Genomic DNA, 22,822 nt, shown 5'->3' on the forward strand with positions numbered 1-22,822 from the left:
TTTAAAGAGAACCACCCTAAAGTGAATACTTTTCATAAGTCACTGTCCAGGATTATTTTTACCGGATGAGTTTTCCACACCTTAATTTATTTTCTTGTATTTTTTCCATTATAAAACTTTTATGGCTGAGATAATTTTATTGAATACGTCCTCCTTTTCAGACATCAGAAAATTTAAATTCCTCAGCAGAGTTTCCAAGTCATGACCTTAATGAGAGTCCCAAAGAAATTGCTTTCTGACTTAATGTCTAATCAATCTGTGGGAGTTTCTTCACTTGGGTCCTCACTCTGAATTAAATCTGACTCATCATTCATGCCTGTATCATCTGAGGCTGTGGAAATCATGTCCGTTGTTCTAGATTTTGACAATGTGTCTTCTTTTTTCAATTCTGAAGATGTAGTACCCCAAAATGTGCTGCTGTCAGCACTCTTAGAAAAAGATGTGTCTGATACACCTTCTGACGGGTGGAAGTAAGACAGAGTTGCCAGCTCTGGGTTGACGGAGTATTCGGTTAGAACTGGACTTTTATAACTGAAAAAGAAAACAGGTATCAAGAATTGTTCCTAATTACATACATTTGCAGCTCAACTCAATTCAGAAAGGCATCACAAAAATTGAAACAATATGGAATTGGAATTCTGTCCAATTATTTGATATAATGCCATATAAATAAGTAAAAAATGTTAGACCCTAAGTAGATGTGCTGTTGAGAACAGAGGTCATAGTTCTTTTGTTCCCAAGCTAGAAAAAAGAATGCATATCTAAATTCTGTATATCCTTTTCGATTGACTAGTGTTATTTTTATCTCTAGATGACTAAAATACTAGGGAAAAATTCTCCCTGAGAGACAACCCCATACTCCTTTCTGAATAGAGGAAATGGAGCCTAACCTCATATCTTACAGATAAATTTGGGAGCTGCATTTCCTAACAGCCTACTAAAGAAAGGAGGGTGTGAGCTTCATATCACACCTGTTACAAAGACTCCAGAGGTCTGCAGACTTACCTCATTGTCTTCACCTTGTACAGCAAGGCACTGCTGATGGCCAAGATGATGACAAAAAGGAAGAGGGTCATCAGGGAGATGCCCAGCATTAATTTTAACTTGATTTCCTGTAGCTGTGTCATGTTATCTTCATTTATGGCATTCAAATCAGAGTCTGAGAAGAAAGAAAGAAAAGGCAATGGGAAAGAGTAACCGAGTCCAGCATGTTTCCTGGAGAAGTAAGGATATCAGAGCAACTGCAGAAAAGCGTTCGCCATCCAGAGTAGTCACTACTCATGCCCACTACTCATATACGATGCAGAGAAGACTGTAGGCTCCATCCTATGGCTAAGTGCCCTTCACTTTTTTTTAAACCTTCACTAGAGTCCTGGAAGACCTGTTATTAGCTCCATTTTACAGGATCACAGAAGTTTATGAATTTGCCCATGGCACCTAGCTATTAAGTGGCAAAATCTGGTTTCAAACCCACATTACCAGGTGCTAAAATGTGTATACAGGAATCTCCCTCCCTGACTAATAAAAACCACTGGAAAGATGACTATTGAAAATATGATGGACTCACACAACAGGGGTTAGTCCTTCAGCAGAGAAAGATAGAATTTTACTGTTGGGAACTGCATTGATTTTTCTCTGATGCCAAAAGGATGGTGTACTGAGGTTTAAGAAATGAATTTGCCATTTTATTACTGAGATCAAACCTAATGTATATGATGTTAAAAAAAGAAATGAAAACTTACTGCTTTCTAAAATAAGTTATGTGATAAAAATCATGTCCAGACCCAGAGCTATCAAAGATATCAAATCTATTGATGAAAATATAACTTTACTGCCAAATTTTATATTTTCCTGAATTTATGCCTCACTTAATAGCCATTTATTTAATGCAACTTTAAATGACCATGTTGTTATTTCTCTCTTCTCCCAGCTTTCTCCCACCCAAAACTTACAAAGGTTTTCATTATTTGTTAGGTAATGGTGTTTTGGATAAGCAGTGACAAGCTCCCACATCTGTATTCTCTCATTCTGTTAATTGTCAGAGTACGATCTTAGACCAAGTAGAGTGAAATGTACAACTATCATTGATTATCTTGACTTCAAGGCAGATTACTTTGGGAATAATCAAACAAATGATGTTGAAATGGGCTGTGCTCCTGAATTGCTTTGCTACTCCTTAAAAGGTTTTTTATAAAGAAGTGTACTTGTAGTACATTTTGTTTTTTGAGGTGATGGTCAAAACTAGAGAAGGGTTTGGAATTCTCAACCACTGGACATTATGACAAAGCTAATTACAAGTATGGACAGGTTTTCTCTCTCAGCCTCAGTTCTCTTGTCTGTGAAATGGCGATAATACCAACTTCATGGAGTTGCTGTGAAAACTGACATAATGTATGTAAAGCACCTGGCATGTAATAGGTACTAAATACATGACAGAATCTAATTATGCCCAATCATGCCCAATCTAATTAGTTGGAAAGACAAAGTATTTCTAAGGTAATGCAGCCTTTGTCATTTCTATATACAATTTTTCTAAACAAAGAATTCTCTTCATTCTCTTTAAACACTGCAAGGCGAACGGCTGTATTTATTACAAATAATCCAATGCAGAAGAGAGTTGTCAGGACTTAGATGTATTACCAGGTGCAATTTTTCCCCAGTAGTTTATTTGTAGGACAGAGGTTTTGGGGGTAAATTAATGTATTGCCTTATTGTGACATTTTCTATTGAAATCAGTTCTTTTACTCATATAAATACGACTAATCCATTAATGAAAACTGCAAGACTGCATTCAGCAGCAGGAATTTTCTCATTCCTTGCTGGTGGGAATACAAAACAGTATAGTCACTTTGGAATTCAGTTTGGTAATTTCCTACAAAGCTAAACAGTTTTACCATACAATTCAGCAATCACGGTTGTTGGTATTGACCCAAATGAGCTGAAAACTTATGTCCACACAAAGACCTACATATGAATGTTTATAGCAGCTTTATTCATTATTGCCAAAAATTGGAAGTAATCAAGATGTCCTTTAGTAGGTGAAAGGATAAATATATTGGTACAATTTATTGTACATTGTCCAATTGTGTGGACAATGAAATGTTAAATAGTGATGAAAAGAAATGAACCATCAAGCCACAAAAATACATGGAGGAATTTTAAATGCATATTAACAAGTGCAAAAAGCGTTGTGAAAGTCAACATACTATAGTTACCAACTATAGAACATTCTGGAAAAGGCAAAAATATGGAGATGGTGAAAAGAGCAGTTGGTAGCCGGGGATTAGTGACAGAGGGGATGGATTGGTGCAGCACAGGGGATTTTTAGGGCAGTGTAACTACTCTGTATGATTGTAATGGTGGACACATGACATCATGCATCTGTCAAAACCCACAGAACTGTACAACACAAAGTGTGGACCCTAATGTAAACTATGGACTTCAGCTAATAGTAATGTATCAACATTGGCTTGTAAATTATAAAATGTACTAAACCAATGCAAGTTGATAATGATAGGAAAAACTGAGTAGAGGAAATATAGGAGAAATCTGTACTTTCTGCTCATTTTTTTTTTCTGTAAGCCCCAAATTGCCCTGAACTTAGAGTCTATCAATTAAAAAAAAAAACAAAACTGTGTTCTATATATGATTCACTTGCCTACTCCCCCATTTGGTTTATCTGTTTTAGGAATAGAAGTTATAAAACGGGAAAATAAAAATAGCCCTCTCCAACATGGTACCTGGAGAATAATGCTTAGGGACAATTGCTTCTCTAAAACAGCAACTGTCCTCTCTGATATAGTGTTAGCCACCGTGCTACCCTTTCACATACACTTCACATTACTGGGGAAAACACTATTGCCACACAGTGAAGTCACACACTAAAATGTGTGCTGGCATCGATGCATCCATTTAATTGAAGTGTTTTGTGCTTACGTGGAATTGGGTGAAATAATTGATCTTTTTCCTCAAGCTCCTCAGCTGTTGGTGTTGCATTTAAAGCTGTTAAAACAATAAATTGGCGTTAAGGTAAACAAAATTAACTTCCTAAAATTACTGTGCGTGAGTTTAATATGTAGAATTTATTCTCATTATTCATGACACTTATGTTCCATAAAGTCATGTGAACACTGAATTAGTGAATACTAAACTGCTGCCCCTAGGGGAAATACAAGGTTAGGTTGCTGTGAACCTCTGGTCACATTTTCATCAACCAACCAATACATAACCTTGTTTTCTCTGTGTTTCTGTTTAATGATATTTTATTTAATATATATTGTTGATTCATTAACAGTGAATTCATGATTAACAGCATCATAAATATGCCTGTTATCTGACACATATTTTCTCCATAAGGTATATCACAGCCTTCTTGTGCTTAGGAATACTAACCAGTATCTTAATACTACACTTAGGGGCCATTTTAATTAGCAAAACCAACAACAAAATGCACAAACATGCAAAACACGCAGCACTAAGTAAACCACCAAAAGGACACTTAATTACAGTGTAAAAGCTAAAAAAAAAGGAAGGCAGAGCGTTGCCTTCCTTGTTTTACCTCAGTTGGGAACATTGAGTGTCAGGCAATTAAAATTTTTGCTGCTCTGGGCATGTCCACAAGCGACCACAAAAGTAATTTGGGGGGTTACAAATACTCTTTAGATGTAGGTAAATTCACAAATACAAAATCTGCAAATAATGAGGATCAACTGTGTATGTATATATTTCATGTCTACAATATATGTGTATGCCATATGTGTATGCATACATGTGTATGCCATATGTGTATGTATATATTTCATGTCACATACAATATATGTGTATGCCACATGAATGAAATTTACTCATGTGTGCATCTACATATGATACATACATTTATACATGCATATATATCAATGCACATTACATTTATTCATGTATGCCTATATGCTTTTGACATATGCAATACATATTACATATGCATTTTGACAGATGCTTGCATATATTTTGATATATACTTTGCATTTATTCACACATTTCCATGTGCTAATGGGCAAATTGCTTCAAACACAGAGAGGGACTATATTGAGCAAGAGCCTTACTTAAAATTTTTAATCATAAATAAATTGAATGACAAGGCTGCAATATTTATAGGAGAATAAACATTTAGGAGAGGGAATCAGAAAATGCAGGACACGGTCAACTTTGTGGTTTTGATTTGCATTTGCTATTATGTATGATAATGGCAGCAAAATGTTGACTTATTAATTCTTAATTAATTCTAATATTAATCCTTAATATTAGAACTGACTCATTAGAACAAAATTACACTGGTCTTGGTTTTCTTGCATAAGACTTTAGAAAACCAAAACATTTTCTCAGCTACCTAACGACTATCAGTTTACCTTTAGCTAACATTGTCCAAAATGCAGGCTCATTTGGACGGTTGGTTCGTCCTGTTTAAAAAACAAAATAGAACAGGATAACTAGGTAAGGTGAGTTCGCTTTAGTAAATTTAGGATAGAACATTTATTCACTTTTCTGTTGGTCATGTAACAGTTATACTTTGAGCTCCTACCATGTTCCAGACCCTGTGGTCGGCACTAAAGTTACAAAAGTGACAAGACATGGACCTTATGCTGAAGGAACACACCCTCGGTTTGGGAGACAGACAAAAATCACTATTCATTATGTTGCAGGATAACGGGAGCTTCAATAGAAACACACAAGTGGTGTGCACATAGAAACCAGCTGCAAAGGCCGGAAACTCTTCGAAAGGGAGACGATGCTCCAATGTAGTCTTAGAGGACTAGAAATTGTTTGCTAGGCAAACAAGGGAAGAGTGAGGTTATTTCACTGTGAACAAAGTCAGAGTCGTGAGCAGATTTGGTGAGTTCTAAGAGCCTCAGGTAGTCTGAAGTGAAGAATGTGGGTGGGAAATGGGACCACAGAAGAAACTTGAACCTTTCCCAGGGGTCAGATTGTTTCAGATTTAAACGCCTGGTTTAGTAATTAGAACATGATCCCAAACCTAGTAGTAAATTACTAAAGATATTTAAGAAAGGATATCACTAGGATGATTTTCTAGTTCTAAATATATAAAAAAGATGACTAAGTTGTTTGTTTTAGTAGTGTTAGAGATGCAAACTAATTCACAACAGTCATGTGAGAAACATACTTGGATTGCATGAACTGGAGAAAATAGGGTTTCATGTAACGACAGGTCCATTGTCTTCAATTAGACCACTTGTTCAAGACCTTAGAGGAGAGCCATCTTGGGGGTTATGTTTTCACAAACATTTCATAAGGAACAATATTATCAGCAGGAGAGATAAATGATGATTTTGATTTTGAAACCTCTCACTACCAACCGCCCCCCACACCCCACCAATAATTTTGGGAAACACTAATAATTGACTCTAATTAGAAATAAATTTATTCCTCAAGCAGATAGACACTTGTACATTATTATTTTTAAAATAATATTAAAATGTATTAAATATATTTATATGTTGAATATAAATATAAGTGTAATACATTTTGTTAAAATAGATTTTATTTTAAAAAGAGCTCACACCCTCTCCCTTCATCAGGTAAACCTAAAAATGGACTCAGACTTCCATTGTTTCAAAGATTTTCAAGTGAATTTAAATTGCAGCTGTGTAAGTTCTTTATAGCACGCTATTACTTTATGAGACATCCAGAGTAATGAGACTTAAATTAAATCATATAATGATATGCTCCAGGTATGACTAATGTGTAGAAACTTTAATACTTCGATATTGTTTTTGAGGGGGTTCAGTAGCATGTTCTTCACTGGTGGCTTTCCCAGGAAATGACGTAGTTGTTTCATTGAGGAGTTTATCTAGGAAAAGGAATAATAAATTATCAGCACATACAAATATTGACAACGTCTGTGATTAGGCATATTTTTTAAGCTAAAAAATGGAACATAGAAGAAAAAGAGAAAGATGTTGACATTTTCCTGAGATATCGTAAAGGAGGGGAAAGACGAAGGCATTGAAGAATAAAGTTTTGGGAAAATGGGTTGCCCGAGAGGGGATTAATACGCCTATAATTTGTGGGAAAGAGGAAAAGCTAGTACTGTGGGGCCAGAAGCTTCTTTTAGAGGTAAAAGAGGTAAATACCAGATGGTATTCTGAGCAGAACTTGAAGTGATACTATCAGCCCAGAACAGCTTGGTTGCTGGTCAGTGTCAGGACGTGGAAGAGGAAGGTACATCAGTATCCTTGTAAATGGGAAGCGTTCCCTTTACTATTCAAAATAAAATCAAGGGTTTTCAGGCCTGATTTACTATGTATTTCAGTCTATAATGTGCCCCTCTTCTGGAGGAATGTCAGTAAGAGTGTATTTGGCAACAATTGTGACCCGAGACGTTTTCCACCCCTCCCCACCTCCCATGGTGGCCATTTCAGTCAATTTTGTTTAATGCAGGCGCTCATGAAGTTCCACACGAAGTACAGGCAATCTCGCTATAGAAAAAGTTCTACATAGAGACAGAGTTAATTCGGACTGAGGCTACCAACAGCACCATGACAGGTACCTTGTTGGCAAGAAAGCTATGGAAAAGAGAATCTGTTTCCAGACTTGACATGATTCAGGCAGGACTCCAACAAAATTGGTAAGTAATCCCCGAGGTCTGCTATAGAACCCTCATACTCTATTTTGGCAAAAAATCATGTGGATTGCCCCCTTGCCCTCACAGTTCTAGTTCCAATTGTTAGTCAAAAATTTTCTGCAGAGTTCCAACTCCTTGAGGGGCTTGCTCCTCTAGAATGTCCCTACCATGTTAGCATATCTCCTTCTGTCAGATCCCCATTTTAAATGGCAACAATTTCTTATCCCTATCCAACTTTCTTTGACAATACTCTGGAGACCTGAATTGTGGGAATAGCAATTAGGTTTTGCAATTTCTTTCATGGGTCCTATGGTCCTCAAAAATCCATCTCTTAAGGAATTTGAGCTACTTGGTCGAAGACCTGCCTTTCTGTCTCTTGTCCCAAACAACTTAAGATGATGTTTGGTGTATACAAACAAAAGTGAGTGATTTGTTTAATTAGCACATGCCCTTGTGTTTAATTGTGCCCATGTGTTTAATTAACACATGCCCTTGAAATGTCCCTAATTTATTTCCCAAGGTTTGGAATTGTTCAAAATATTCCATTATTATCAAATAGCTTTTATTAACAATTAGGTATTACTGAGTCTGGCTTTTCCCAATATTAAAGTTGCCAGAGCCAGACACATTCTCTCTTCTCTATTTAATTTTATCCTCTTTTCCTTGTCTTCTGTTTTATGCTTGGGGGTTTTATAGATTTGAGCTGCCAACACGTCATGGTGAAAGACATGTATATCTTTAAACATATACATATAGATATGTATATGTACTTTGGAGACTGTTAATGGCCTCCAAACTCACATGCTGGCAACAGCTTTATTTAGCAAATTCATTATGCTTGGTGGAAAGACACAAAAAAGAAATAAGAACATTTGAAGTTGGAGGTATAAGCAGAAAGGAGTAAAAATGTGGGCTTAAGAACGACATACAGTTTTATAGAGCTATACATTTAGTCATTTATCTTTCCATGAAAACCAAAAACATGAGGCTAAGAAATGCAAGAACCTCCTTGACTTCTAACTTTATTAGTGTAAGGGGTATGGAGTCTCCTTATTTTGGAGGTAGGATTCTCTGACACTAGCTCCACTAAGACCTTTTTCCTACTTGATACTCTCTAGAGCTATTTTGAAATCTTGCTTTAAGGGCTCTTCCTATTTGCAGTGGTGGTTTTCACTACTTTCAGTACTTACAGTTTCTTAGAGCAAATTGCAAATCGGTTGTTGCTCTCACAGATATTTCAGACTGGCTGCCATTTACATTTTGCGTTGTGAACACATCTAAAAACACAAGATCAAATATTTTCAGCAACTAGCTAAGTTACTTCTTGTTCCTTTAAATTTTTCCTCATCTGATTTTTTTTTCTTAAAACAAAGGTACTAATTCCAAGAAAAGAATAATAAAGTATTTGAGATATTCTTCATCTACAAATTGAGGAAATGGGGCATGGTTTAAAAATAAAATTCATCGGGGAAAAAGCCAAATTGGTATCCTGATATTAAATAACATTTCAAGGAGAAATTATTGAGGAAATTATAACAAGTGCTAAAGTAGATTTGTAGGTGTATATTATTATCACTGTATTGATATAATCAAAAGCCAAGTAAGAAGCATTAGTTTGCCCCTGAACCTTCTGTTAGATTATAGAATAGCTTAAACAGCATATATTTCAATAACAATAACAATCACAGTCTCCCATACATGTTCACATTTACATACGTACATAAAGAATCTTGCTCTTAAAAGTTGTCAGTGGGGTTGGTTATCATTCAAAACCAATGGATATATCCACCCAGAGTAAGAGTAGATTGGATCAAGATGGCTGACTGAATCATTGACATATGAATATATATACATGTCTCTTTTTTCCAAAATCTCATGAAATGACAGAAAATCTTATATGTACGTGAATACATATGTGTGTTTAGTACATACACATCTATTCATTCGTCATACCACTCAGGCTTACACTCATGCTTACACATACACACACATGCACACACACACACACACAGTCCCATTAATGTATCATGATTTTTGAGGAATTTCTGAGCTAGATCTATGGAAAAATGTAGCAAAAGGAAGCAAATGCCCAACATGTATGTTGTAAGTTATGAAAGTATAGAAACTAAGACACAGTGGTATTTTTACAGGGAAAGACAGATCAAAGAAACAATAAAAAAGGTTGCAACTGACCCAAGTTCAAATGAGAGTATATATTAAATGGGTTTCACATAAGTAGGGAATTGGTGTTCAATATTAGGCAATCCTCCTTGAAAAACACAAAGTTTCATGCCTATTTTATGCCATATACAAAGATAACTGATTTAAGAACTAAAAGTTAAAGACAAAAATATGAAATCATTTGAAAAAATAGGAAAATAATTTATCTTGGATTGAATAAGACCTATCTAACCAAAATACAAATTTTTAAAAAAAATAATCAACATTGATTTCATAAAATTAAAATTTTTCTCTGTGATTAAGATACCTAAACAGGTTTTAAAGATAAGCAATAGCCTGGGGGGAAAATACCTGTTAACTATTACTATAGCAAAAACAATTTGCTAAACATAAAAGAGCCCCTACAAATACATGAAAATACAACCTGATAGAAAAATGGGCCATGGATATGAATAGGCAAATCATAGAAGTAGGAATAAAAATATCCCCAAAATACAGAGAAAAATGCTCAACTTCATAAGTAATCAGAATGCAAATGAAAATAGTCATGGAAAATTCTCATTTATATTCACAAAATATGGTTAACAATTTTCATTGTAGGTAAGATTGTGGAGCATTCTTGGAGGCTATAAATTGGTAGATGCTTTTTGGCAGTGTCTGGGTGGCTCAGTCGGTTAAGCGTCCGACTTCAGCTCATGTCATGATCTCACAGTTTGTGAGTTCGAGCCCCGCCTCGGGCTCTCTGCTGACAGCTCAGAGCCTGGAGCCTGCTTTGGATTCTGTGTCTCCCTATCTGTCTCCTCCTCCCCTGTTCACTCTCTCTCTTTCCCTCTCTCTGTGAAAAATAAAAATAAAACATTAACAAATAAATAAATAAATTGGTAGATGCTTTTTGGAGGGCAATTTGGTGGTATCTATCAATATTTTTAAAGATTCATTTTTTTATTCAGCAATGTCCAGTACTCGGTATCTATCTAAAGGGAGATACACTTAAGCATATATGAGAAGAATGTCCAAGGGAAAAACTGCACATAATCTAATTCTTTAAAAAAGATAGTGGCTCAATTATGGGGCATCATTTTCTGGAGTACTAGGTATCCACCTAGTGGATAGATGTGAAATGAGCTCGAGGTGTTAAATGAGAAAAGTAAATCTTGACACATTTTTGGTAAGATTTCATTTATGTTTTGTATGTATTTGTGTGTGTAAGAATGATTTTTTTCTTTAATCAAAGTTATCATCAGGCCTTGATTTATACCCTCTGGTTCATTCCAGAGGTACATCCTGAAAGGGGAATGGTTGAACCATGTGCACACCATAGTGGCGGTCTGATCCTGGACAGATTAGATTCCACTCCTCCTGACTCTGCTTTTGGTAGCTATGAAACCTGGCAATTGACCTCTCTGAGCATCAGGTGTTTTTTGCACCTACAAAAGACAGATATTGATTCATCAAAGAGAAAATAGAAATACAACTTACGCATTACTGTGATCAAAGTACTTGAGTGTATATATTTGTACATGTATATATATGTCTATATCTTGATTGTATTTCTATTTTTAATTTGATTAATGTTAATAAGAATCCCAAGATAATTAGATTTAGTCTTAATTTTTTTATTTTTCATTTTAAAAAAGTTTATTTATTTTGAGAGGGAGCAGGGGAGGGACAGAGAGAGAGAGAATCCCAAGCAGGCTCCATGCTGTTAGCACAGAGCCCCACATGGGGCTCGAACCCACAAAGCTCAAGATCATGATCTGAGCTGAGAGCAAGAGTTGGACGGTTAATTGACTGAGCCACCCAGGCACCCCTGTTTTTATTCTTAACAAGAGTTTCTTAGGAACTTTTCACTTTTTAGAATGGTGGACCTTACAAGGAGATGGAAAGAAAGCCCATATGAGTAATGATGAATAAACTGAAGTTTGATGGACCTTCCAAACATCTTAAAGTCATCTTGACATGAATTGAATTTTGCCCCCCCTCCAAAAGTCTGAACCCCCAGCACCTCAGAATGAAACCTAATTCAAAATAGGGTTGTTGAAGATAAAAATTAATCAAGATGAAGTCAGCTTCTTAGTCTGGCCACCTTGGACAGGGCTGGGCAGGGTAAGGTGGGGTAGGGTAGGGTAGGGCAGGGAAAAAAAGATGGAGTCACCCTGGAGTAGGTTGGGATCCTCATCTGATATGGTGTCCTTACAAGAAGATGGAAATGGACAGAGAGACAGAGCAAGAGTGCCATGTGAAGATGGAGGCAGAGATGGGAATTCGTGACAAGCTGAGGAATGCCTGAGGCTACCAGAAGCTGGAAGAGGCAAGGAACGATCCTCCCCTAGAGGCTTTGGGGAGAGTATAGCATGACCAAAACTTTGGTTTTGGATTTCTCGCTTCCAGAACTGTGAGAGAATAAATTTCTGTTGCTCTGAGCTACCCAGTCTGTGGTACTTTGTTTTAGCAACCCTAGAAAATGGATACACACCTCCAAAGAAAGTTTGGTTAACAAAAAAACATACAATTAGATCAATTGCAAATCACCAGAATGCCACGTGCCCTCTGTTAATTACAGACCATTATTGAAAGAATCTTGTTAAACTTCATAGTGTCTCATGAAAACAAAGTGATAGAAAATAAAAATTTCATTTTACACATGGAAACATGTAGAAGGTAAATAGGAATTTAAGATGTAGGAAATAAAATGATAGAGTTTTAAAAAGAGTTAAAATAAATCAAACCAGAATAACTAGCTTTTGCATATGTATTGCTATAAACTTTAAAGACTTACATTGTTTTATATCTTTATAATAATTGCCATTCTTCTCATTAGCAGGAGTATCCACCTTATTTTCCGGTGGCTCATTTTCTGGTGGGTCCTTATTTTCCGGTGGTTTATATTCTGGAGGTTCCTTATTTTCTAGCGGTTCCTTATTTTCTGGTGGTTCCTTGTTTTCCAGCGGTTCCTTATTTTCCATCAGTTCCTTGTTTTCCAGCGGTTCCTTATTTTCCGGTGGTTCCTTATTTTCCAGTGCCTGTTTACCTTGTTTTTCAGGTAGCATCATTTCCGATAACATCATGTCCCCAGACTCTGTAAAAAGCATGATCAGAAATATGTTGAGTTCTTTTACTACTTTCCCCTTTTCAGCTACATATTTTCCACAAAGGATTTGAGGCCGAGATTTAGAATGTACATTATGCCATATTTCCAATGATAAACTTTACATCGACCTCTAGAAAACTGTCACATACCAATTTTCTAGGGTAATGGGTCATCTTATCTGCTATTTCTGTAAAATCTTTAAATACTTACTCTCACCATCATTATGGGAAGTCATATTGGGGAGCTGTGAGGAAAAAACCCCAGATACAAAAATATACAATATAAAATTCATTGGGAAAATGATATGATTTATCCAGTTATCTACTGCATCTCCTCAGGGTTTCCTTTTCTGTTGCCCAGCAGATCCGACAACTAGCTAGGTCATTATGATGTCACTGCCAAGTGGAGGTCAGAATGTCGGGTAGGAGTTTCCAAAAGCTTTGTGACTCAATCTGACATCTATTTTATCTTTGGTACTCTGGTGGTTTCTAGTTTTTTAAAAAGAAACCATTATCAGACTTTCTTTGAAAATTAAGAAATATATTTTCATGAAATAATGTGAATTGTTAGTCCCTGGATTTTAAAGAACCATGAATATTGTTGCTAACAAAATGAGAACATGCTTTGGTTTTCAGAGCATTACAATATTATGTGTTCTTTTGGATAGCTGCAGCAAAGTATCTGTTAAAAACCAATTAGAGATACCAAGATTCAAGCCATATGCCCTGCCAGTTCTGGTTCATGGACTACCTTAACTATAACTCTTTAGGAAAAGTGTTTTGAAACTCATCTTTTATATATATATATATATATATATATATATATATATATGTGTGTGTGTGTGTGTGTGTGTGTGTGTGTATATATATATATATATATATATAAGACCTGTATCCTTCATGAAATATAAAATATTTGTTTTCCTTAAAACATTTTTATCAATGAACCCACCTTTACCTCACATACTGATTGAAAAAAGAATCTAGGACCTGGGGAAGATGGCTGCGTAGGAGGATGCTGGGCTCACCACGTCCTGCTGATCACTTAGATTCCACCTACACCTGCCTAAATAACCCAGAAAACCGCCAGAAGACTAGCAGAACTGAGTCTCTGGAGCCAAGCGCAGACGAGAGGCCCTCGGAAGAGGGTAGGAAGGGCAGAGAGGCGGTGCGCACTCCACGGACTGGCGGGAGGGAGCCGGGGCGGAGGGGCGGCCCACCGGCCAAGCAGAGCCCCCGAGTCTGGCTTGCAAAAGTGGAGGGGCCGGATGGAGTGTGTTCCGACAGCAAGCGCGACTTAGCATCTGGGAGGTCATAAGTTAACAGCTCTGCTCGGAAAGCGGGAAGGCTGGAGGACAAAGGGAGCGAGAGTTGCTGAGCCCCCGGATGACAGAGCTCAGTTTGTTGGGGAACAAAGGTGCTCACCAGCGCCATATCCCTTGCCCATCCCCCAGCCAAAATCCCAAAGGGAACCAGTTCCTGCCAGGGAACTTGCTTGCACCACGCAACCCCCCAAAGCTGTGCTTCTGCGGATCCATCCCTCCAGCGGCAGGTCTGACTCCCTCCTGGTGCCACAGGGACCTCCTGAAGCAGACCTCTGAAGGATAAGTGAGCTGAGCCTGCCCCTCCCACCCCTGTGCACCTTGCTGATCCACCCTAGCTAATACGCCAGATCTACACCCTAGCTAATACACCACAAGCCTGGCAGTGTGCAAGTAGCCCAGACGAGCCACGCCACCCCACAGTGAACCCCGCCCCTAGGAGAGGGGAAGAGAAGGCACACACCAGTCTGACTGTGGCCCCAGTGGTGGGCTGGGGGCAGATATCAGGTCTGACTGCGGTCCCGCCCACCAACGCAAGTTATTCAAGACAGCACAGGGGAAGTGCCCCGCAGTCCCGCACCACTCCAGGGACTATCCAAAATGACGAAACAGAAGAATTGCCCTCAAAAAAACGTCCAGGAAATAACAACAGCTAATGAACTGATCAAAAATGATTTAAAGAATATAACAGAAAGTGAATTTAGAATAATAGTCATAAAATTAATCGCTGGGCTTGAAAACAGTATAAAGGACAGCAGAGAATCTATTGCTACAGAGATCAAGGGACCAAGGAATAGCCAGGAAGAGCTAAAAAAATGCTATTAATGACCTGCAAAATAAAATGGAGACAACCAAGGCTAGGATTGAAGAGGCAGAGGAGAGAATAGGTGAACTAGAAGATAAAATTATGGAAAAAGAAGAAGCTGAGAAAAAGAGAGATAATAAAATCCAGGAGTATGAGGGGAAAATTAGAGAACTAAGTGATTCACTAAAGAGAAATAATCTACGCATAATTGGTATTCCAGAGGAGGAAGAGAGAGGGAAAGGTGCTGAAGGGGTACTTGAAGAAATAATAGCTGAGAACTTCCCTGATCTGGGGAAGGAAAAAAGCATTGAAATCCAAGAGGCACAGAGAACTCCCTTCAGACGTAACTTGAATCGATCTTCTGCATGACATATCATAGTGAAACTGGCAAAATACAAGGATAAAGAGAAAATTCTGAAAGCAGCTAGAGATAAACATGCTCTAACATATAAAGGGAGACCTATAAGACTTATGACTGATCTCTCTACTGAAACTTGGCAGGCCAGAAAGGAATGGCAGGAGATCTTCAATGTGATGAACAGAAAAAATATGCAGCCAAGAATCCTTTATCCAGCAAGTCTGTCATTTAGAATAGAAGGAGAGATAAAGGTCTTCCCAAACAAACAAAAACTGAAGGAATTCATCACCATTAAACCAGCCCTACAAGAGATCCTAAGGGGGATCCTGTGAGACAACGTACCAGAGACATCCCTACAAGCATGAAACCTACAGACATCACAATGATTCTAAACCCATATCTTTCAATAATAACGCTGAATGTAAGTGGACTAAGTGCTCCAACCAAAAGACATAGGGTATCAGAATGGATTAAAAAAAAAAAACACATCTATTTGCTATCTACAAGAAACTCATTTTAGACCTGAGGACACCTTCAGATTGAAAGTGAGGGAATGGAGAACTATTTATCATGCTACTGGAAGTCAAAAGAAAGCTGGAGTAGCTATACTTATATCAGACAAACTAGACTTTAAATTAAAGGCTGTAACAAGAGATGAAGAAGGGTGTTATATAATAATTAACAGGGTCTATCCATCAGGAAGAGCTAACAATTATAAATGTCTATGCACCGAATACGGGAACCCCCAAATATATAAAACAATTAATCACAAACATAAGCAACCTTATTGATAAGAATGTGGTAATTGCAGGGGACTTTAACACTCCGCTTACAGAAATGGATAGATCATCTAGACACACGGTCAGTAAAGAAACAAGGGCCCTGAATGATACATTGGATCAGATGGACTTGACAGATATATTTAGAACTCTGCATCCCATAGCAACAGAATATACTTTCTATTCGAGTGTACATGGAACATTCTCCAAGATAGATCACATACTGGGTCACAAAACAGCCCTTCATAAGTATGAAAGAATTGAAATCCTACCATGCATACTTTCAGACCACAATGCAATGAAGCTTGAAATCAACCACAGGAAAAAGTCTGGCAAACCTCCAAAAGCATGGAGGTTAAAGAACACCCTACTAAATAAAGAATGAGTGGGTAAACCTCAATTAGAGAAGAAATTAAAAAATATATGGAAACAAATGAAAATGAAAATACAATACAAATGCTTTGGGATGCAGCGAAGGCAGTCCCGAGGAAAATACATTGCAATCCAGGCCTATCTCAAGAAACAAGAAAAATCCCAAATACAAAATCTAACAGCACACCTAAAGGAATAGAAGCAGAGCAGCAAAGACAGCCTAAACCCAGCAGAAGAGAAATAATAAAGATCAGAGCAGAAATAAACAATATAGAATCTAAAAAAACTGTAGAGCAGATCAACGAAACCAAGAGATGGTTTTTTGAAAAAATAAACAAAATTGATAAACCTCTAGCCAGGCTTCTCAAAAAGAAAAGGGAGATGACGCAAATAGATAAAATCATGAATGAAAATGGGATTATTACAACCAATCCCTCAGAGATACAAGCAGTTATCAGGGAATACTATGAAAAATTATATGCCAACAAACTGGACAACCTGGAAGAAATGGACAAATTCATAAACACCCACATGCTTCCAAAACTCAATCAGGAGGAAATAGAAAGCTTGAACAGACCCATAACCAGGAAAGAAATGGAATCAGTCATCAAAAATCTCCCAACAAATAAGAGTCCAGAACCAGATGGCTTCCCAGGGGAGTTCTACCAGACGTTTAAAGCAGAGATAATACCTATCCTTCTCAAGCTATTCCAAGAAATAGAAAGGGAAGGAAAATTTCCAGACTTATTCTAGGAAGCCAGTATTACTTTGATTCCTAAACCAGACAGAGATCCATTAAAAAAAGAGAACTACAGGCCAATATCCCTGATGAATATGGATTCAAAAATTCTCAATAAGATACTAGCAAATCGAATTCAACAGCATATAAAAAGAATTATTTACCATGATCAAGTGGGATTCATTCCTGGAATGCAGGGCTGGTTCAACATTCACAAATCAATCAACGTGATACATCACATTAATAAAAGAAAAGATAAGAACCATATGATCCTGTAAATTGATGCAGAAAAGGCCTTTGACAAAATTCAGCAACGTTTCTTAATAAAAACCCTCGAGAAAGTCGGGATAGAAGGAAAATACTTAAAGATCATAAAAGCCATTTATGAAAAGCCCACAGCTAACATCATCCTCAATGGGGAAACACTGAGAGCTTTTTCCGTGAGATCAGGAACACGACAGGGATGTCCACTCTCACCACTGTGTTTAACACAGTGTTGGAAGTTCTAGCATCAGCAATCAGACGACAAAAGGAAATCAAAGGCATCAAAATTGGCAAAGATGAAGTTAAGCTTTCACTTTTTGCAGATGACATGATATTATACATGGAATACCTGACAGACTCCACCAAAAGTCTGCTAGAAGTGATACACGAATTCAACAAAGTTGCAGGATACAAAATCAATGCACAGAAATCAGTTGCATTCTTATACACTAACAATGAAGCAACAGAAAGACAAATAAAGAAATTGATCCCATTCATAATTGCACCAAGAAGCATAAAATACCTAGGAATAAATCTAACCAAAGATGTAAAAGATCTGTATGCTGAAAACTATAGAAAGCTTATGAAGGAAATTGAAGAAGATATAAAGAAATGGAAAAACATTCCGTGCTCATGGGTTGGGAGAATAAATATTGTCAAAATGTCAATACTACCCAAAGCTATCTACACATTCAATGCAATCCCAATCAAAATTGCACCAGCATTCTTCTCGAAACTAGAACAAGCAATCCTAAAATTCATATGGAACCACAAAAGGCCCCGAATAGCCAAAGGAATTTTGAAGAAGAAGACCAAAGCAGGAGGCATCACAATCCCAGACTTTAGCCTCTACTACAAAGCTGTCATCATCAAGACAGCATGGTATTGGCACAAAAACAGACACATAGACCAATGGAATAGAATAGAAACCCCAGAACTAGACCCACAAACGTATGGCCAACTAATCTTTGACAAAGCAGGAAAGAACATCCAATGGAAAAAAGACAGCCTCTTTAACAAATGGTGCTGGGGGAACTGGACATGCAGAAGATTGAAACTAGACCACTTTCTCACACCATTCACAAAAATAAACTCAAAATGGATAAAGGACCTGAATGTGAGACAGGAAACCATCAAAACCCTATAGGAGAAAGCAGGAAAAGACCTCTCTGACCTCAGTCATAGCAATTTCTTACGTGACACATCCCCAAAGGCAAGGGAATTAAAAGCAAAAATGAACTATTGGGACCTTATGAAGATAAAAAGCTTCTGCACAGCAAAGGAAACAACCAACAAAACTAAAAGGCAACCAACGGAATGGGAAAAGATATTCGCAAATGACATATCAGACAAAGGGCTAGTATCCAAAATCTATAAAGAGTTCACCAAACTCCACACCCGAAAAACAAATAACCCAGTGAAGAAATGGGCAGAAAACATGAATAGACACTTCTCTAAAGAAGACATCCAGATGGCCAACAGGCACATGAAAAGATGCTCAACGTTGCTCCTCATCAGGGAAATACAAATCAAAACCACACTCAGATATCACCTCACACCAGTCAGAGTGGCCAAAATGAACAAATCAGGAGACTATAGATGCTGGAGAGGATGTGAAGAAATGGGAACCCTCTTGCACTTTTGGTGGGAATGCAAATTGGTGCAGCCACTCTGGAAAACAGTGTGGAGGTTCCTCAGAAAATTAAAAATAGACCTACCCTATGACCCAGCAATAGCACTGCTAGGAATTTACCCAAGGGACACAGGAGTACTGATGCATAGGGGCACTTGTACCCCAATGTTTATAGCTGCACTCTCAACAACAGCCAAATTATGGAAAGAGCCTACATGTCCATCAACTGATGAATGGATAAAGAAATTGTGGTTTATATACACAATGGAGTACTACATGGCAATGAGAAAGAATGAAATATGGCCCTTTGTAGCAACGTGGATGGAACTGGAGAGTGTGATGCTAAGTGAAATAAGCCATACAGAGAAAGACAGATCCCATATGTTTTCACTCTTATGTGGATCCTGAGAAATTTAACAGAAACCCATGGGGGAGAGGAAGGAAAAAAAAAAGAGGTTAGAATGGGAGAGAGCCAAAGCATAAGAGACTGTTAAAAACTGAGAACAAACTGAGGGTTGATGGGGGGTGGGAGGGAGGGGAGGGTGGGTGATGGGTATTGAGGAGGGCACCTTTTGGGATGAGCACTGGGTGTTGTATGGAAGCCAATTTGACAATAAATTCCATATATTGAAAAAAAGAAAAAATAATCTAATATTTAGGTATTCAGAAAAGGGCTTAATTATGTTGTTATACTTATATTAACAAAATTAATAATATTATCCATATTTTTCTCATATAATAGCTTATATAATAAGAAATAGAAGCCTAAATCAAATGGACAGTATCAACAATATTGTTCTTCGTGATATTAAAGGATCACTTAACTCCTCCTCTCTCAATTTTAGTTATTATTGATAGATAGCCTCTCGGCATTAGAGAATATTCCTAATTAAAATTACAGAAGCATAAGGAAAAAACTAAACAAATTTGAAAAGACTTGAAAGTTTTTTCAGCAAAATGAAGGCTCACAAATTAATTCCAACCTGGTGTCTCTACTGGGCATACCTGACAAACTAGAGGGGCATCTGACTAGGAATGTAATTGCCTAAGTGGATGAAGGGAAGCAGAGAGGACTTACCCTGAAAGAAAAGATGGTCAAGATCAAAGTTGGTCCTGTTTACAGCACTGTTTTCTTTAGGCTCTCTGGCCCATTCTTCTGAGCAATGGGAGGGGGAGAAGAGATGTGCATAAAGGGCTCGAAGGCCTCTGCAGTTCTTTACTTTGGTATCTAACAAGGTGCAAACATAGAAAAGGAGACACAGCTGAAGTCAGCATGCACCAGGTTGCTGTAGACCATCACAGTTTTGCATGATGGAGCCCAGCCGTGATGAAACTCAGGAGACAGAGGTTCCCGGGGTGGGGGGAGAGATGGCATCCAGTGGAATTACCAGTTGTAGCTGGTGTGGCAGAGAGAAGGAACCAGCTGGAGAAACATGTTGACTATGGTATGCCCAGAGTATGACACACTGCATGGCACATCAAGTGCTTGAAAATGAGTTCAGGAATCACTTACCTGCCACAAGTCAACGAAGCATTTCCTAATGACACAAACAAAATTGTGTTTTTGTCATCTATCTTTCTCTCTTCTAAATCCTCGTGCATTCCCAGGACGGTTATGTTTGTTTTCTGATGTGACAAACCCTCTCTACAGGTAGTGGAACTGGCAGAGTGCAGCTATGGCAGATTTTTTAAAAACAATGTGTTTGGTGAAACTAAGTTAAAAAACAAATTCCAATTGTCCTTTGTCCCATGACCAGTACTCTTTTTACAACATATTACTAGGTGTTACAGGTTGAGACACGCCTCCTCCCCCGCATTCATATGTTGAAGTCCTAACCCCCTAGTACCTTGGAATGTGACCATGCTTGGAGATGGGGTCACCATCTATGTGATCCATTAAGAGGAAGTCATACCGAAGGAGTGTGGGCTTCTAATGCGATATGACTGGAATGCTCATAATAAAGGGAGAGCTGGACACAGACACATGCAAAGAGAATGCCATGTGAAGTAGAAGGCAGAGATTAGGTGATGCAGTAGAAATCAAGGAATGCCGAAGATTGTCAGGAAACCACCCAAAGCTAGGAGAGAAGCGTGGAACAGATTCTTCCTCCCAGCCCTCAGAAGGAATCAGTCCTGCCAGCACTCTGATCTTAGACTTCGAGACTTGAGGACTTGTAGTCAACACATTTTTGGTGTTAAAGCTGCTCAGTGTGCCCTGTTACGTCAACCCTAGCACATTAATACTAGATAAACTCCTTTGGGTTCTTGGGAAGATATTAGGAAATCTAAAACTGAATATGCCCTCTTTGGATGTCATCATCATTTTAGGCTGTAGTTAACCTTTCCACAAATGTAAATACTCTATTACCCAAAATAGAGCCTTTTCCTAAAACAAAACAAAACAAAATAAAACAAAACCCCGCGAGTGTACATTGACTTTTAAAGGTTGCCCTGAAAAGGAACCATTTCTAATACCAAGAATGTCATTAGATATAATTCATAACCTCTGATTATGTTCTAGTTCCTAAATGTTTTCGTGTTTGTTGACTATGTCTAGATTACAAGCTCCTCTTCTATTTTGGTGTTTTCTCCTACAAGAGCACTGAACCCTGAGTAAGAGGACATATGTTTGGGTCTTAGCTCCATCCCTTCCTACCTGTGTGATCCTGGACAAGTCAGCTTCTTCTGACCCTGAATTTGCTCATCTGGAAAATGGGTAAATTAAATATTGCACCAAGTAGATATTTGAGTCATTTACTGGGTTGAATTTTATTCCTGAATGTATTTACTTCAAAAATTTCTATACAGATCATTTTTCTTCATGCCTAAAAGGATTAGAGGTGGTAATATTTTCATATATCCAGTTTTTTTTAAATTTTTTTTTCAACGTTTATTTATTTTTGGGACAGAGAGAGACAGAGCATGAATGGGGGAGGGGCAGAGAGAGAGGGAGACACAGAATCGGAAACAGGCTCCAGGCTCTGAGCCATCAGCCCAGAGCCCGACGCGGGGCTCGAACTCACGGACTGCGAGATCGTGACCTGGCTGAAGTCGGACGCTTAACCGACTGCGCCACCCAGGCGCCCCTCATATATCCAGTTTTTTAAGAGGCAAAACATATCAGTTTCCTACTCAGAAACTTAATATAAGTAGACTAGGTAATAAAGTAGAAGATACACAAATATTAAGAAATGACCCAACATATATTTTTGGAGACTGTCAACTCATCCTGATCTTTTAAAAAAATGTTTATTTATTTTGAGCAAGATAGTGAACATGAACAGGGGAGGGGTAAAAGAGAATCCCAAGCAGGCTCCACGCTATCAGCACAGAGCCCGATGCAATGCGGGGCTTAATCTCACAATCAACCATGAGATTATGACCTGAGCTGACGTCAAGAGTCTGACACTTAACTGGCTGAGCCACCCAGGTGCCCCCAATCTTTGACAGACTCTATTAAACACCAGTAAGTTCCATAAAGCACAAATCAATTGTTGCCATCCATGAACATAACCACCAAAACCTTCCTTAAAACATTAATTTGAATACTTAAATCTGAATAGTAAATTAACCCACTGCATAAAAGAATTTGTTGATGTTAAACACTTGGATTTAAAATTAGATCTTTCACTCATGGCATAATAGAAGATGCAAGGAAAGA

General features: G+C 37.9%; 1 protein-coding gene across 1 annotated transcript; it reads right to left on the minus strand.

Moving 5' to 3' along the window:
* Window positions 1-66: 66 nt before the first annotated feature.
* On the minus strand, window positions 67-20,423 carry EQTN (equatorin). The gene is made up of 8 exons (XM_043566799.1): window positions 20,240-20,423; window positions 12,579-12,878; window positions 8,809-8,895; window positions 6,755-6,844; window positions 5,385-5,435; window positions 3,937-4,002; window positions 1,006-1,159; window positions 67-531 (listed from the first exon to the last, which is right to left on the minus strand). The coding sequence occupies exons 2-8, from the start codon at window positions 12,865-12,867 to the stop codon at window positions 252-254; spliced, it is 1,017 nt and encodes a 338-aa protein (XP_043422734.1). The 5' UTR covers window positions 12,868-12,878; window positions 20,240-20,423; the 3' UTR covers window positions 67-251.
* Window positions 20,424-22,822: the final 2,399 nt, after the last annotated feature.

Source organism: Prionailurus bengalensis, chromosome D4 (genome assembly GCF_016509475.1).
Source record: "Prionailurus bengalensis isolate Pbe53 chromosome D4, Fcat_Pben_1.1_paternal_pri, whole genome shotgun sequence".
NCBI classification, from domain to species: Eukaryota; Metazoa; Chordata; class Mammalia; order Carnivora; family Felidae; genus Prionailurus; species Prionailurus bengalensis.

Bases quoted from the DNA above. Each gene is read 5' to 3' on its own strand.
- EQTN (XM_043566799.1), bottom strand. From the start codon at position 12,867: ATGATGTTATCGGAAATGATGCTACCTGAAAAACAAGGTAAACAGGCA. The intron at 5,436-6,754 runs GTATTAAAGTTT...TTTTTTAAACAG, and splicing joins CCCTCAAAAACAATATCGAA to GACGAACCAACCGTCCAAAT. The intron at 532-1,005 runs GTAAGTCTGCAG...TTTCTTTTTCAG, and splicing joins TACAAGGTGAAGACAATGAG to TTATAAAAGTCCAGTTCTAA.